The sequence below is a fragment of the Somniosus microcephalus genome, unplaced genomic scaffold (assembly GCF_052327205.1).
Source record: "Somniosus microcephalus isolate GS21.2 unplaced genomic scaffold, FLI_Smic_1.0 unresolved_chr1, whole genome shotgun sequence".
Taxonomy (NCBI): domain Eukaryota; kingdom Metazoa; phylum Chordata; class Chondrichthyes; order Squaliformes; family Somniosidae; genus Somniosus; species Somniosus microcephalus.
In genome coordinates, this window is record NW_028225179.1 from 169,453,521 (window position 1) to 169,469,309 (window position 15,789).

A 15,789-nucleotide genomic window follows, 5' to 3' on the forward strand; every position below is an offset into this window, starting at 1 on the left:
CTCAATGAACTCATCCTCAAGGCAGCCCTGCCCAATTTGATTTGTCCAATTAATATGATAGTTAAAATCCCCCATAATTATAGATGTTCCCTTATTACAAGCCTCAACTATTTCCTGATTGATACTCCGTCCAACAGAGTTGCCACTGTTCGGAGGCCTATAGACTACGCCCACTAGTGTTTTTTCCCCTTATTATTCCTTACCTCCACCCAAACTGTTTCATTATCCTGATCTTTTGACCCAATATCATTTCTCTGTATTACAGTGATTCCTTCCTTTATTAACATAGCCACCCCACCTCCCCTTCCTTCCTGCCTGTCCTTCCTGATCGTTAAATAACCTGGTATGTTTAATTCCCAGGCATTGTCACCCTGCAGCCATGTTTCTGTAATGGCCACAAGATCATACCCATATGTAGATATTTGTGCCATTAACTCATCTATTTTGTTACGAATGCTACGTGCATTCAGATAGAGGACTTTCAAAGATGTTTTGTGACACTTAGTTCCTGCTTTTGCCCTTTTTATTACTTTACCTTTTACTCCATACCTTCTGCCCCTTCCTGACACGCTCTGGTTTTTAATTTCCCCACTGCTACCTAAGTCTATGACCTTCTCTGTTGTCATTTTTATTATTTGCTCTCTAGGAACCTCCCCCCCACTAGTTAGATTAAAGCCCTCTCTACAGCCCTAGTTATATGATCCGCCAGGACTCTAGTCCCAGCACTGGCCAAGTGAAGCCCATCCCAATGGAACAGCTCCCTCCTGCCCCAGTACTGGTGCCAGTGTCCCAGGAAGCAAAACCCATTTCTCCCACACCAGTCTTTGAGCCACGCATTTAACTCTCTAATTTTATTTGTCCTAGCCAAATTCGCTCGTGGCTCAGGTAATAATCCAGAGATTATTACCCTTGTGGTTCTGCTTTTTAATTTGGCCCCTAGCTGCTCAAACTCCCTCAGCAGAACCTCCTTCCTTGTCCTATCTATGTCGCTGGTACCAACATGGACCACGACAACTGGATCCTCCCCCTCCCACTCCAAGTTTCTCTCCAGTCCAGAGGAGATGTCCTTAACCCTGGCACCGGGCAGGCAAACACAGCCTTCGGGACTCTCGCTTGCGGCTGCAAAGAACTCTATCTATCTCCCTAATGATACTATCCCCCACCACTACAACATTTCTTTTAACTCCCCCCACTTGAATGGCCCCCTGCTCCACGGTGCTGTGGTCAGGTTGCTCATCCTCCCCGCAGTCCCTGTTCCCCGACATCTCTGGGAGGTTATTTGTGTCCTCCTTTGTGAAGACAGAAGCAAAATATGTATTTAGTTGGTCTGCCATTTCTTTGTTCCCCATTATAAATTCCCCTGATTCTGACTGCAAGGGACCTACTCTTGACTTCACCAATCTTTTTCTCTTCACATATCTACAAAAGCTTTTACAGTCAGTTTTTATGTTCCCTGAAAGCTTACTCTCATATTCTATTTTCCCCCTCTTAATTAATCCCTTTGTCCTCCTTTGTTGAATCCTAAATTGCTCCCAATCCTCAGGATTATTGTTTTTTCTGGCCAATTAAAATGTCTCTCCTTGGATCTTATGCTATCCCTAATTTCCCTTGTTAGCCACGGTCACCTTTTTTGTTTTATTTTTATGCCAAACTAGGATGAACAAATTCTGTAGTTCATCCATTCGGTCTTTGAATGTTTGCCATTGCCTATCCACCGTCAACCCTTTGAGTGACATTCCCCAATCAATCCTACACAACTCATGCCTCAGACCATCGTAGTTTCCTTTATTTAAATTGAGGACCCTAGTCTCTGAGTCAACTACTTAATTCTCCATCTTAATGAAGAATTCAATCATATTATGATCACTCCGACCCAAGGGGCCTCGTACAACAAGATTGCTAATTAATCCTTTCTCGTTACATAATACCCAGTCTAAGATGGCCTGATCTCTGGTTGGTTCCTCGGCATATTGGTCCAGGAAACCATCCCATAAACACTCCAGGAATTCCTCCTCCACAGTAGAGGACATGAGAGGGGGGGAGGGAGTCCCTTTAAATGTGGAGGAGGCGGGTGTCCCTTTAAATGTGGAGGGGGTGGGTGTCCCTTTAAATGTGAAGGGGGTGGGTGTCCCTTTAAATGTGAAGGGGGTGGGTGTCCCTTTAATTGTGAAGGGGGTGGGTGTCCCTTTAAATGTGGAGAGGCGGGGCCGCGCATGCTCATTCGGCCCCTCCACAACACCAGGCTGCCAGTGCGCCTGCGCGGGGTCTCCGGGGAGCAGACGGAAGCCCGGGCCCGGGGAAGAGGCGGAATCAGTGGCCGAGGTAAAGTCAAGTGTTGGGGAATCGATTTAAATCGAGGTGAGGGGGGAGCGGAGAGCGAGATTATAAAGTAAAAGACGAGAAAATCCAAACCTGAGAGGCGGGCGGGCGGGACCTCCGTGGACGCCGGACGGAACGAATTGAGCCGCGCGGGGTGGCAGAGTGAGCCGGACCAATGTGATTCTGACTGACGGGAGCTCTGACCAATAGGAAGAGGGCTGAGGTGGGAGGACTGAACTGGGCGGCCTGGTCCTCCAACCAATGGCGGCGCGGCAAGGGGGCGGGGCCTCCTCTCCAGCTCAGGTGCGCTGGGCCCGATTGTGACGCACTGTCCCCAGGTGAGAGCAGCTCAGTCAGCACAGAGCTGGGGCTGGAATCTGGGAGAGGGGCCACAGGCAGCACAGAGCTGGGGCTGGAATCTGGGAGAGGGGCCGCAGGCAGCAGGCCTGGCAAAGGGGCAGAAGCTTTACAATACAAGCTTCTTTCAAATGCAAAATTGTTTCATACAGACAGCCTTGGTCACTCTGCAGAAAATAACTGTTTAACAATTCATCATAACCCCCCTGCTTTAGGAGAGGCGTAGAGTGCAAAAGCAAGGAAGTTATGATGAAACTGTGTAAAAGACTGGAGTCAGCTGTGGCTCAGTGGATAGCAGAGTCAGAAGGTTGTGGGTTCAAATCCCGCTCCAGGGACTTGAGCATATAAAGCGAGGCTGACACTCCAGTACGGTGCTGAGGAAGCGCCGCACTGTCGGAGGGGCAGTGCTGAGGGAGTGCTGCACTGTCGGAGGGGCAGTACTGAGGGAGCGCCGCACTGTCGGAGGGGCAGTACTGAGGGAGCGCCGCACTGTCGGAGCGGCAGTGCTGAGGGAGCGCCGCTCTGTCGGAGGGGCAGTACTGAGGGAGCGCCGCACTGTCGGAGGGGCAGTACTGAGGGAGCGCCGCACTGTCGGAGGGGCAGTGCTGAGGGAGCGCCGCACTGTCGGAGGGACAGTACTAAGGGAGCGCCGCACTGTCGGAGGGACAGTGCTGAGGGAGCGCCGCACTGTCGGAGGGAGAGTGCTGAGGGAGCGCCGCACTGTCGGAGGGGCAGTACTGAGGGAGCGCCGCACTGTCGGAGGGACAGTGCTGAGGGAGCGCCGCACTGTCGGAGGGGCAGTACTGAGGGAGCGCCGCGCCATCGGAGGGGCAGTACTGCGGAAGCGCCGCACTGTCGGAGGGACAGTGCCACGGGAGAGCTGCATTGTCGGAGGGGCAGTGCCACGGGAGAGCCGCATTGTCGGAGGGGCAGTAATGAAGGAGCGCCGCGCCGTCGGAGGGGCAGTACTGCGGAAGCGCCGCACTGTCGGAGGGACAGTGCCACGGGAGAGCCGCATTGTCGGAGGGGCAGTGCCACGGGAGAGCCGCATTGTCGGAGGGGCAGTAATGAAGGGGCGCTGCAGTGTCGGAGGTGCCGTCCGAAGGGTGAGACGTTAAACCGAGGCCCCCGCCTGCCCCCTCAGGTGGACGTAAAAGATCCCGTGGTGCTATTTCGAAGAAGTTATCCCCGGTGTTTTGAGCCCAATATTTATCCCTCAATCAACATGACGAAAAAACAGATTATCTGGCCATTATCACATTGCTGTTTGTGGGAGCTTGCTGTGCGCAAATTGGCTGCAGCGTTTCCCACATTACAACAGTGAATACACTTCAAATGTACTTCATTGGCTGTAAAGCACTTTGGGACGTCTGGTGGTCGTGAAAGGCAGTTAAGAAGGCAAATGGTATGCTGGCCTTCATTACAAGAGGATTTGAGTACAGGAGTAAAGAAGTCTTACTCCAATTATATCTTCTTCTTTCTTCTTAGGCAGTCCCTCGGAACCGAGGATGACTTGCTTCCACATTAAAAATGAGTTCTCAGGTGTAAGGGTAAACCGGGAGAGCTTCTTCTCCCCGAGACGGACCCTCTGATATAAAGGGTCGACTGGATCCATGTTTATCTGTAATGTAAACAGAGGTCTGGTCATCTTCCGAGCTCTTTCCCCTAGAGGAGAGGGTAGAATGGGGGTCTTTAGTGTTAAATGGTTTCACCTGGGTCCATTGCTTCCATCACATACCCATCGGTTCCTGTAGACAAACACACGTATCACTTGTCATTAATACAGTACATGGCCCCATCCAACGGGCCCCATTCCCTTTCTTCCGATAACTTGCGTCATTACTTGTTGACCTATTCTGGGCAACTCGTCTGGTTTAAGTCCAGCATTCTGCCTTTCTAGATCTTTAATCTGTTGTTGGTTCCTTACTTCTTTATTTAGTGCTTGTACCTCCTGATTTAGTTGTATTAAGTATCGCCTTAATCTATCTTGTACTGGTCCTGGCCTTAAACACATACTTTGGTTCTGTCTTCACAAAGGAGGACACAAATAACCTCCCAGAGATGTCGGGGAACATAGGGTCTGATGAGAGGGTGGAACTGAAAGAAATCAATATTTGTAAGGAAATGCTGTTAGGGAAATTGACGGGATTGAAGGCCGATAAATCCCCAGGGCCTGATAATCTACATCCTAGGGTACTGAAGGAAGTGACCCCAGAAATAGTAGATGCATTGCTGGTCATCTTCCAAAATTCGATAGACTCTGGAACAGTTCCCATGGATTGGACGGTAGCTAATGTTACCCCACTGTTCAAAAAAGGTGGTAGAGAGAAAACGGGGAATTACAAACCGGTAAGCATGACATCGGTAGTGGGGAAAATGCTAGAGTCCATTATAAAGGATGTAATAGCAGAGCACTTGGAAGCAAGTGACCGGATCGGACAAAGTCAACATGGATTTACAAAGGGTAAATCATGCTTGACTAATCTACTGGAATTTTTTGAGGATGTAACTGGTAAAATAGATAAGGGAGAACCAGTGGATGTGGTGTATTTGGACTTTCAGAAGGCTTTCGATAAGGTCCCGCATAAGAGATTAGCGTGTAAAGTTAACGCACATGGGATTGGGGGCAAGGTATTGACTTGGATAGAGAACTGGTTGGCAGACAGGAAACAAAGAGTTGGAATAAACGGCTCTTTTTCCGAGTGGCAGGCAGTGACTAGCCGGGTACCACAGGGATCAGTCCTTGGACCCCAGCTATTCACAATATATATTAATGATCTGGGCGAGGGAACTAGATGTAATATCTCCAAGTTTGCAGACGACACAAAGCTGGGTGGGCATTTGTGCTGTGAGGAGGATGCCGAGAGACTCCAGTATGATTTGGACAGGTTGGGTGATTGGGCAGAAGCATGGCAGGTGCAGTATAACGTGGATAAATGCGAGGTTATCCACTTTGGTGTCAAAAACAGCAAGGCAGATTATTATCTGAATGGCAATAGATTGGGAGAAGGGGAAGTGCAACGAGACCTGGGCGTCCTTGTGCACCAGTCGCTGAAGGTAAGCATGCAGATGCAGCAGGTGGCTAAGAAGGCAAATGGTATGTTGGCCTTCGTAGCGAGAGGGTTTGAGTACAGGAACAATGATGTCTTGCTGCAGTTGTACAGGGCCTTGGTGAGACCACATCTTGAGTATTGTGTGCAGTTTTGGTCGCCTTATCTGAGGAAGGATGTTCTTGCCATGGAGGGAGTGCAGCGAAGATTCACCAGGCTGATACCTGGGATGGCAGGAATGACGTATGAGAAGAGATTGGGTCGATTGGGCTTATACTCGCTGGAGTTTAGAAGAATGAGAGGGGATCTCATTGAAACTTATAAAATTCTAACAGGACTAGACAGACTAGATGCAGGAAGGATGTTCCCGATGGCCGGGGAGTCCAGAACCAGTGGTCACAGTCTAAGGATAAGGGGTAAACCATTTAGGACAAAGATGAGGAGGAATTTCTTCACCCAGAGAGTGGTGAACCTGTGGAATTCTCTACCACAGAAGGCAGTGGAAGCCAATTCATTAAATATATTCAAGAAGGAGTTGGATATATTTCTTAAGGCTAAAGGGATCAAGGGATATGGGGTGAAGGCAGGGACAGGGTACTGAATTTGGATGATCAGCCATGATCTCATTGAATGGCGGGGCAGGCTCGAGGGGCCGAATGGCCCACTCCTGCTCCTACCTTCTATGTTTCTATGAACCCCAGTACCAGGCCCCGATGGGGAATAGGTATGCAGATCTAGCCGCAAAACTAGCTGCGGAAGAAATGCAACCAGAGGACGCGTTCAAAAACAAAATAAATATGGTCATGATAGTCAGTGGGGTACAGGAAGTGAATATAATGGAGCTACAAGAAAATACTCGTAAAGAGCAAAAGGAGAAATGGAGACAAGCTGGCGCGCAATTACAAGATGGAATTTGGAAATGGGGCCCACGTAACCAGGTGGCGGCACCGGAATTTTGTAGACAACAACTGATGGCGCTATACCATGGTGTAACACATACTGGCAGAAGTAACATGTTGCACCTACTGACACAGTACTGGTGGTGGCCAAAGATGGGTCGGGAAGTAGCAAAATATTGCCACCGCTGTGTAATGTGCGCAAGAATAATGTAGGACAGAGATGTCGAGTTAGAGTAGCAAACCAACCCAGGCCCCAAGGACCCTGGGAAAACTTACAAATTGACTTCACCGGCCCCTTAGCGCAGGACCGGGGGAAGAAATATTGCCTGGTAATAATTGACCAATTTACCAGCTGGGTGGAAGCCTTTGCCACCCGAGACTGCTCTGCAAAAACAGTTGCACTAATATTGGCTACCGAGCTTATACCCCGTTGGGGAGTGCCTCTGCAAATTGACTCAGACAACGGCACTCATTTCACCAGCAAAATAATGAAAGAAATCTGTAAGCTGCTACATGTGACACAAAATATCACATCCCATATCACCCCCAGAGCTCGGGGATGGTAGAAAGAATGAATAGGACACTGAAAAACACACTGACAAAAGTCATCCAAGAAACAGGGAAGGGATGGTCGGAAACATTACCCAGCATACTAATGAGGCTGCGAGCCACCCCAGGACGAACGACCGGACTGACCCCCTATGAATTAATGACAGGACGAGCTAGGAGACTACCAGAGGATTTGGCTGGAGGGGTGGGAAACATAGAAACATAGAAGATAGGAGCAGGAGTAGGCCATTCGGCCCCTCGAGCCTGCTCCGCCATTCAATGAGATCATGGCTGATCATCGTATATCAAGGAGCGCAGAGATCGGGGAGGGTTGTGGGGCTGGAGGAGGTTACAGAGATAGGGAGAGACCGAGGGCCATGGAGAGATTTGAGAACAAGGATGAGATCACTGGACCGGGAGCCAATGTAGGTCAGCGAGCACAGGGTGAACGGGACTTGGTGCGAGTTAGGGTACGAACAGTCGAGTCTGGAGGTAACAAAGGTTTGGATGAGGGTTTCAGGCAGGAAACGTGGCAGTGAATTCACTCACACCAAGCTCACACAGATAGCAGTGTGATAATGACTGGATAAGCTGTATTGGTGATGTTGGGTGAGCGATAAACATTGGCCCCAGGACACAGGGAGAACTCCCCCTGCCCTTTTTAGTTTTTTAAACTGTCATTCAAGTTTCCCTCCCTCTATTGTGAAGGGCGGGTATCCGCTGGGATACAGTCCCACAGTCACTGGTTGCCTTCTAGTGCCCCTACGAGTGGCCAATGTGTGAGGGTGTGCAGTGACTGTTGGCAGCCTATTCAACCTTGGGGGGGCATCACAGACAAAATCAAGCCCCCTTTGCAGACTCGGCCTTTGCTGCCGGGGTGACTGGACAGTGATCAGTAGCAGGAGCCCAGGGCACTGAGGCTAACTGCAGTCTCCCCAACTGCATCCCAGGCCGGGATCAGCTGAGCACCCCCACAGTGAGCAGCTGGAATGGGCAACCTATCCTGGGGAGCGGGGGAAAGGGAGGTCAAGGGTCAGCACAGACTGTCAGTCAACCTTGACCCCCAGACTCCCTCACTCATAGAATCATAGAAATTTACAGCACAGAAGGAGGCCATTCGGCCCATCATGTCCGTGCCGGCCGACAAAGAGCTCTTCACCCTAATCCCACTTTCCAGCACTTGGTCCGTAGCCCTGTAGGTTACAGCACTTCAAGTACACATCCAAGTACTTTTTAAATGTGATGAGGGTCTCTGCCTCTACCACCCTGTCAGGCAGTGAGTTCCAGACCCCCACCACCCTCTGGGTGAAAAAAGTTTGCCTCAAATTCTCTCTAAACCTTCAACCAATTACTTTAAATCTATGCCCCCTGGTTATTGACCCTTCTGCCAAGGGAAATAGGTCCTTCCTATCCACTCTATCTTGGTCCCTCATAATTGTATACACCTCAGTTAAGTCTCCCCTCAGCCTTCTCTGTTGCAAAGAAAACAACCCCAGCCTATCCAATCTTTCCTCATAGCTGAAATTCCCCAGCCCAGGCAACATCCTCGTAAATCTCCTCTGCACCCTCTCTAGTGCAATCACATCCTTCCTGTAATGTGGTGACCAGAACTGTACGCAGTACTCTAGCTGTGGCCTAACTAGTGTTTTATACAGTTGAAGCATAACCTCCCTGCTCTTATATTCTATGCCTCGGCTAATAAAGGCAAGTATCCCGTGTGCCGTCTTAACCACCTTATCTACCTGTCCTGCTACCTTCAGGGATCTGTGGACATGCACTCCAAGGTCCCTCTGATCCTCTGCACTTCTCAGTGTCCTACCATTTAATGTGTATTCCCTTGCCTTGTTGTCCTCCCCAAATGCATTACCTCACACTTCTCTGGATTGAATTCCATTTGCCACTGTTCTGCCCACCTGACCAGTCCATTGATATCTTCCTGCAGTCTGCAGCTTTCTCCTTCTTTATCAACCACACGGACAACTTTTGCATCATCTGCAAACTTCTTAATCATACTTGCTCTGTTCAAGACCGACTCATTGATGTACAGCACTCAGCAGAAACACGTTATGACGCCTGCACTTTTTATGACATCAAGACGTTGGAGAGCGCGTCACCCGCCGCCCGCCCACTGCTCCCGCGATCTCTCTCCCTATTGGTCGGCGGACACATCAATCCCACCCGCTGCCCACAGTCACGTGCCCCTGAGGCACTCTCCGGCTCCGCCCGAGTGAAGTCGCTCCATTCAGTGCCTGCAGAGCCCTCGGACTCTCAGGTTTGGATTCCCCTTTATTCTCTCCCCTCCTCTGATCTCAATCGGATCTGGGGGAAAACTCACTTTCCCTCACTGATTGCGGCTCTTCACCAACACCGACTTTACAAAGAAAGCCCCGCGCAGCAGCCTGGAGCTCAGGGGCCAAGCGCACAGGCGCGGGGGAGGATGATTGACAGGGGCCCAGGGTGTGTGCTGAGCATGCGCGGTGTGGGCCGGGCGCCTGTGGAGGAGGAGAGGGCGGGGCTATGGGGCGCAGGCGTGGGCTCAGCCACAACTCAGCGCGGCGGCTGGAGCGCGGGAGCTTGTGGGGATTGCAGCCGCCATTACTGTTGATCCTTTCAACCAGTTAGAGTCCAGACGGCTGTGTTGCCTGCCCAGTGCCAGGGTTCGGGACATCTCTTCCGGGCTGGAGAGGAACTTGCAGTGAGAGGGGGAGGAGCCAGTGGCCACGGTCCATGTTGGTACCAACGACATAGGTAGAACTAGGAAAGAGGTTCTGCTGAGAGAGTGTGAGCAGCTAGGGGCTCAATTAAAAAGTAGAACCTCAAGGATAATAATGTCTGCATTCTTACCTGAGCCACGAGCAAATTGGCATAGGGCAAATAAAATTAGAGAGATGAATGCGTGGCTCAAAGACTGGTGTGGGAGAAATGGGTTTCGATTCCTGGGCATTGGCACCACACTGGGGAAAGTGGGATCTGTATCGTTGGGACGGTCTTCACCTGAACCGTGCTGGGACCAGTGTTCTGGCAAGTCATATAACTGGGGCGGTAGAGAGGGTTTTAAACTAAATAGTGGGGGCAAGGGATCAAACTTGTTGAGATGTGGTAAATCAAAGAGTGGAGACAAGGCAAGAGAGAAAGGTATTAATATGGGAAATGATAAACAGACCGTGACAGGAAGGGATAGAGAGTACAAATCTAAGAGTAAATCAACAGTTAAGGCTAGAGGTTACAAAAATAATAAAAGGACAAAACTAAAGGCTCTGCATCTGAATACACGAAGCATTCAAAACAAAACAGGTGAACTGATAGAGCAAATAGGAATAAATAAGTACGACCTGATCGCCATTACAGAAACATGGCTGCAGGGTGACATAGATTGGGACCTGAATACTGAAGGGTACATGACATTTAGGGAGGACAGGAAGGTGGGAAAGGGTAGAGGGGTGGCTCTGATAATTAATGATGGTATTAGCACAATAGAGAGGGATGACCCAAGTTCAGGAAACCAGGATGTCAAAGCGGTTTGGGTAGAGATGAGAAATGATAAAGGCAAAATGTCACTTGTGGGAGTGGTGTACAGGCCCTCTAACAGTAGGATGGAGTGTAAAGGAAGAAATAATGAGAGCTTGTCAGAAAGGTATGGCAATAATTGTGGGGGATTTTATTCTACATATAGATGGGAAAAATCAGATGGGCAAAGGTAGCCCAGATGAGGAGTTCATAGAATGTTTTCGGGATAGTTTCTTTGAACAGCACGTTCTGGAGCCAACCAGAGAGCAGGTTATACCAGACCTGGTATTGTGCAACGAGGTAGGATTAATTAATGACCTCATAGTGAAGGCGCCCCTAGGTAGCAGCGATCATAATATGATTGAATTTTACCTTCAGTTTGAGGGAGAGAAGAGTGGGTCCCAGACTAGTATTTTAAACTTAAATAAGGCCAATTCTGAAGGTATGAAAGCAGAGCTAGCTAAAGTGAACTGGCAATTAGGTTAAGGGATAGGTCAATAGAGTTGCAGTGGCAGACATTTAAGGGGATATTTCAGAATACAGGAAACCTTCATTTATCCGGAGGTTAAATGTCCAAAAAAACTCTATCTACTGGCAAAATTCAGGAGTCGGTTCAGATAAGTTTTTTTTCTTTTTGTTGCTACTTTTCTCCAGTCCTGGCTCTGCAAGCGTCTCTGTAGCTAAGCAACAGCTTCAGCGAGATGCTTGCAAGCTGCTCAGAAGCTCTGTATGTTTTAACATTAGCGCTGGTTTCTCCGGCAGTTTTGATCTAACGGCACCAGCTCGGTCCCATCAGTGCCGGGTACCAGAAAGTTTCCTGTACACAGAATAGATACATTCCAACGAGAAAGAAAAATTCCACGGGGAGGACCCACCATCCGTGGTTAACTAAAAAAGTTAAAGATAGTATCAAACTTAAAGAAAAAGCAGATAATTGCGCAAAGATGGGTGGCAGGTCAGAAGATTGGACAGAATATAAAAAACAGCAAAGAATGACTAAAAGATTAATAAGGAGAGAAAAATGAGAGTACCAGAGAAAGCTAACTAGAAATATAAAAACAGATAGTAAGAGTTTCTATAGATATTTAAAAAAGAGTTAACAAAGTGAGCATTGGTCCTATAGAAAGTGAGTCTGGGGAATTAATAATGGAAAATAAGGAGATGGCAGTTGAATTAAACAGGTATTTTGCATCGGTCTTCATTATAGAGGATACAAGTAACATCCCAGAAATAGCTGTAAATCAGGAAATGGAAGGGAGGGAGGAATTCAAGAAATTCCTCCCTCCCTGTGTGGAGTTTGCACATTCTCCCCGTGTTTGCGTGGGTTTCCTCCGGGTGCTCCGGTTTCCTCCCACAGTCCAAAGATGTGCGGGTTAGGTTGATTGGCTATGATAAATTGACCCTTAGTGTTAGGGGGATTAAATAAGTGGGGTTACGGGGATCGGGTGGGATATGTGTTGGTGTAGGGGTTACGGGGATCGGGTGGGATATGTGTTGGTGTAGGGGTTACGGGGATAGGGTGGGATATGTGTTGGTGTAGGGGTTACGGGGATCGGGTGGGATATGTGTCGGTGTAGGGGTTACGGGGATCGGGTGGGATATGTGTCGGTGCAGGCTCGATGGGCCGAAATGGCCTCTATCTGCACTGTGGGGTTTCTGTGATTTCTGTGATCTGTGAAAATGACAATCACCAGGGAAGTGGTACTGAGCAAATTGTTGGAGCTGCGGCCTGACAAGTCCCCGGGGCCTGATGGCCTTCTTTGGAACTCTCTTCCTCAGAGGGCGGTGGAAGCAGAGTCTTTGAATATTTTTAAGGCAGAGGTAGATAGATTCTTGATAAGCAAGGGGGTGAAAGGTTATCGGGGGTAGGCAGGAAAGTGACGTAATCGGATCAGCCATGATCTTATTGAATGGCGGAGCAGGCTCGAGGGGCCGAGAGGCCGACTCCTGCTCCTAATTCGTATGTTCGTATGTAACCTGTGCAGCAGCTGGGGCCTGAAAATCAGCTTCACTGCCCCTGGGCTGGGAAAGGGGGACATGAGGCAACATTCTCCCTCTTACCCCTTTCTACACTCCTTTTACAGGGTTTTAGAAGTGGAGCATTTACAGACAGGAAGCTCAGACCAAACATCACGTCAAGAACAGACAGAGTCGCTCGATTCATCAGGACCTGATTCAGTCGCTCCTCCAATCTGCTGGCACCCCAGCGAGTTCACAATGATGTGAGACCTTTTAAATGTTCTGAGTGTGGGAAGAGCTTCAAAATCTACAAGTACCTGAAGCGACACCAGTGGCTACACACTGAGGAGAGCCCGTTCACCGGCCCCGTGTGTGGGAAGGGATTCACTCAGTCGTCCGCTCCGATGGCACACCAGCAAGATCACACTAGGGAGAGACCTTTAACCCGCTCCGTGTGTGGGAAGGGATTAATTGCACACTCCGTGCTGTTGAGACACCAGCTTGTCCACACCGATGAGAGACACCAGCAAGTTCACACTGGGGAGAGGCCGTTCACCTGCTCTGAGTGTGGGAAGGGATTCACTCGGTCCTCTAGTCTGCTGGCACACCAGCGAGTTCACGCTGGGGACAGGCCGGTAAAACATTCCAACTGTGGGAAAAGCTTTAAAAGGTCCCAGGAGCTGAAGGGCCACCAGCTGGAGACAGCAGGAAAGAGACCGTTCACCTGCTGTGTGTGTGGGAAGGGATTCACTCAGCCATCAAGCCTGGTGAGACACCAGCGAGTTCACTCCGATGAGAGACCATTTAAATGTTCTGACTGTGGGAAGAGCTTTAAAACCTCTGGGGATCTGAAGGGGCACCAGCGAGTTCACACTGGGGAGAGGGCATTCACCTGCTCTGTGTGTGGGAAGGGATTCACTCAGTCATCCCACCTACTGACACACCAGCGATATCACACTGATGAGAGACCATTTAAATGTTCTGACTGTGGGAAAGACTTTAAAACCTCTAGGGATCTGAAGGGACACCAGCAAGTTCACACCGATGAGAGACCATTTAAATGTTCTGTCTGTGGGAAGAGCTTTAAAAGCTCCAGGAATCTGAACGGACACCAGCGAGTTCACCTGCTCCGTGTGTGGGAAGGGATTCACTCAGTCATCCAACCTGCTGACACACCAGCAAGTTCACACTGATGAGAGACTATTTAAATGTTCTGACTGTGGTAAGAGCTTTAAAAGCTCTGGGGAGCTGAAGAGACACCAGCGAATTCACACTGGGGAGAGGCCGTTCACCTGCTCTGTGTGTGGGAAGGGATTCTCTCAGTCCTCGACTCTGCTGACACACCAGCGAGTTCACACTGTTCTGTAGCACAGGGCCCTGTAGACAGCTGGGGTGACATGAACATGGAATGGATGAATGTGTTATAAATTCTTGTACTGCTGTTTAATCTTTAAGACTGTTGTGCTGATGATTACCTTTGATTAACTGTTCATGGTGTTACATAGAATGTATAGCACAGAAACAGGCCATTCGGCCCAACTGGTCCATGCCAGTGCTTATGTCCCACACCCACCCTACCTCAATTAACCCGATCAACATATCCTCCCATTCCTTTCTCCCTCGTGTGGCTTCCCCATAAATCCATCTGTGCTGTTCACCTTAACTACTCCCTGTGGTAGCGAGTTCCCCATTCTCACCACTCTCTGGGTAAAGATATTTCTCCTGAATTCCCTCCTGGATCAACGCTCAAACGTTCAAAAGGAGAAGTAGCCTTTATAAGATGAGCTCGTTGAGGCTTAAAGAAATTCGGTTTACACCGAGCACAGATAGAACATGATGAAGTCATCCGCTTGATGTCTTCAACTGAAAAGGGCAAATTCTTACTGCGTACTAAGTGTATCATCCTCGTAACCCCAGGATGACATAAGGCATTGTGAAGATTAATAAGCGTATCTCCATGAATCACAGAACAATAAGCCCTCGACAGTGCATCAGCAGCAACATTATCCTTCCCCGGACGATAAACTATATCAAAATGGTAACATGCCAACTCAATCCTCCACCTCATTATTTTATCATTTTTGATCTTTCCAAAATGTTTAACATCAAACATAAAGGACACAGATTTTTGATCGGTTACCAATGTGAAATGTCGCCCCGATAAATAATGTCTCCATTTACGCAGTGCTTCTACTATTGCATATGCCTCTCTCTATTGAAGAATGCCTTTTTTCACTATTGTTCAAAGTACGTGAGAAAAAGGCCACAGGTCTTCCATTTTGGTTCAGAGTCGCCCCAATTGCAAAATCAGAAGCATCCGTCTCAATCACAAAGGGAACCTGCTCATCAATAGAATGCACAACTGCTCCTAGGATATCCTTTTTAAATTTATCAAAACATGTCCTGGCCTCCCATGATAGAGGATATGTCATAACCCGTATAAGGGGCCGGATCTTCTGCGAAAAGTTTGCAATCCAATTAGAATAGTAAGAAAACAGTCCAACAACTCGTTGCAAAGCCTTAGAATTAGTAGGATAAGGTAAATCGATCAATGGTCGCAGACGTTCTGGATCTGGTTTAATCTTATTTCCCGAGATAATATACCCCAGTAGATTTACCTCAGTAGTCGAAAAGATACACTTCTCTTTATTAAAAGTTAAACCAACTTTTTCCGCAGCTTGAAGGAATCTTTCTGAATTAGAATCATGCTCCACCCTTGATTTACCACACACCGTGATATCATCTAAATATGAAAAGGTGTCAGAGAGAGAGTTATCACTTATAAAAGCATCCATTGCCCGTTGAAAACAAGCAACACCATTAGTAACACCAAATGGTATTCGGCAAAACTGATACAGCTTTCCACCAGCCTCAAAGGCTGTATATGGTTGATCCCTCTTAACAATAGGAATCTGATGATAAGCACTCTTTAAATCAATAGTGCTAAAAAACTTATACTGAGATACTTTGTTGATAAGCTCATCAATCTTAGGCAAAGGGTACGCATCTAATTGAGTATACCTATTAATAGTTTGAGAGTAGTCTATCACCATTCATTTCTTATGCCTCTCGTTAGTGGTGACAACTACCTGAGCCCGCCAAGGCAAACAACTAGGTTCAGTGATTCCTTCCAATAAAAGACGTTGGAC

The 15,789-nt window shown here is 48.5% G+C and overlaps 3 protein-coding genes across 4 annotated transcripts in view; 2 read left to right on the forward strand and 1 right to left on the reverse strand.

The window, feature by feature from the left end:
* The window catches only part of LOC147096539 (uncharacterized), a 441,550-nt gene that overhangs the window by 148,937 nt on the left and 276,824 nt on the right, over positions 1 to 15,789 (reverse strand). The gene's annotated exons all lie outside the window — the stretch shown is intronic.
* Positions 1 to 15,789, forward strand: part of LOC147096540 (uncharacterized) — a 256,178-nt gene that overhangs the window by 97,236 nt on the left and 143,153 nt on the right. The window lies entirely within an intron of this gene.
* Positions 12,109 to 15,789, forward strand: part of LOC147096542 (uncharacterized) — an 86,391-nt gene continuing 82,710 nt past the window's right edge. The window contains 2 exon segments of the mRNA XM_085974184.1: positions 12,109 to 13,763; positions 13,765 to 14,005. Coding sequence (XP_085830310.1) covers positions 13,045 to 13,763; positions 13,765 to 14,005 — 960 coding nt within the window. The 5' untranslated portion in view covers positions 12,109 to 13,044.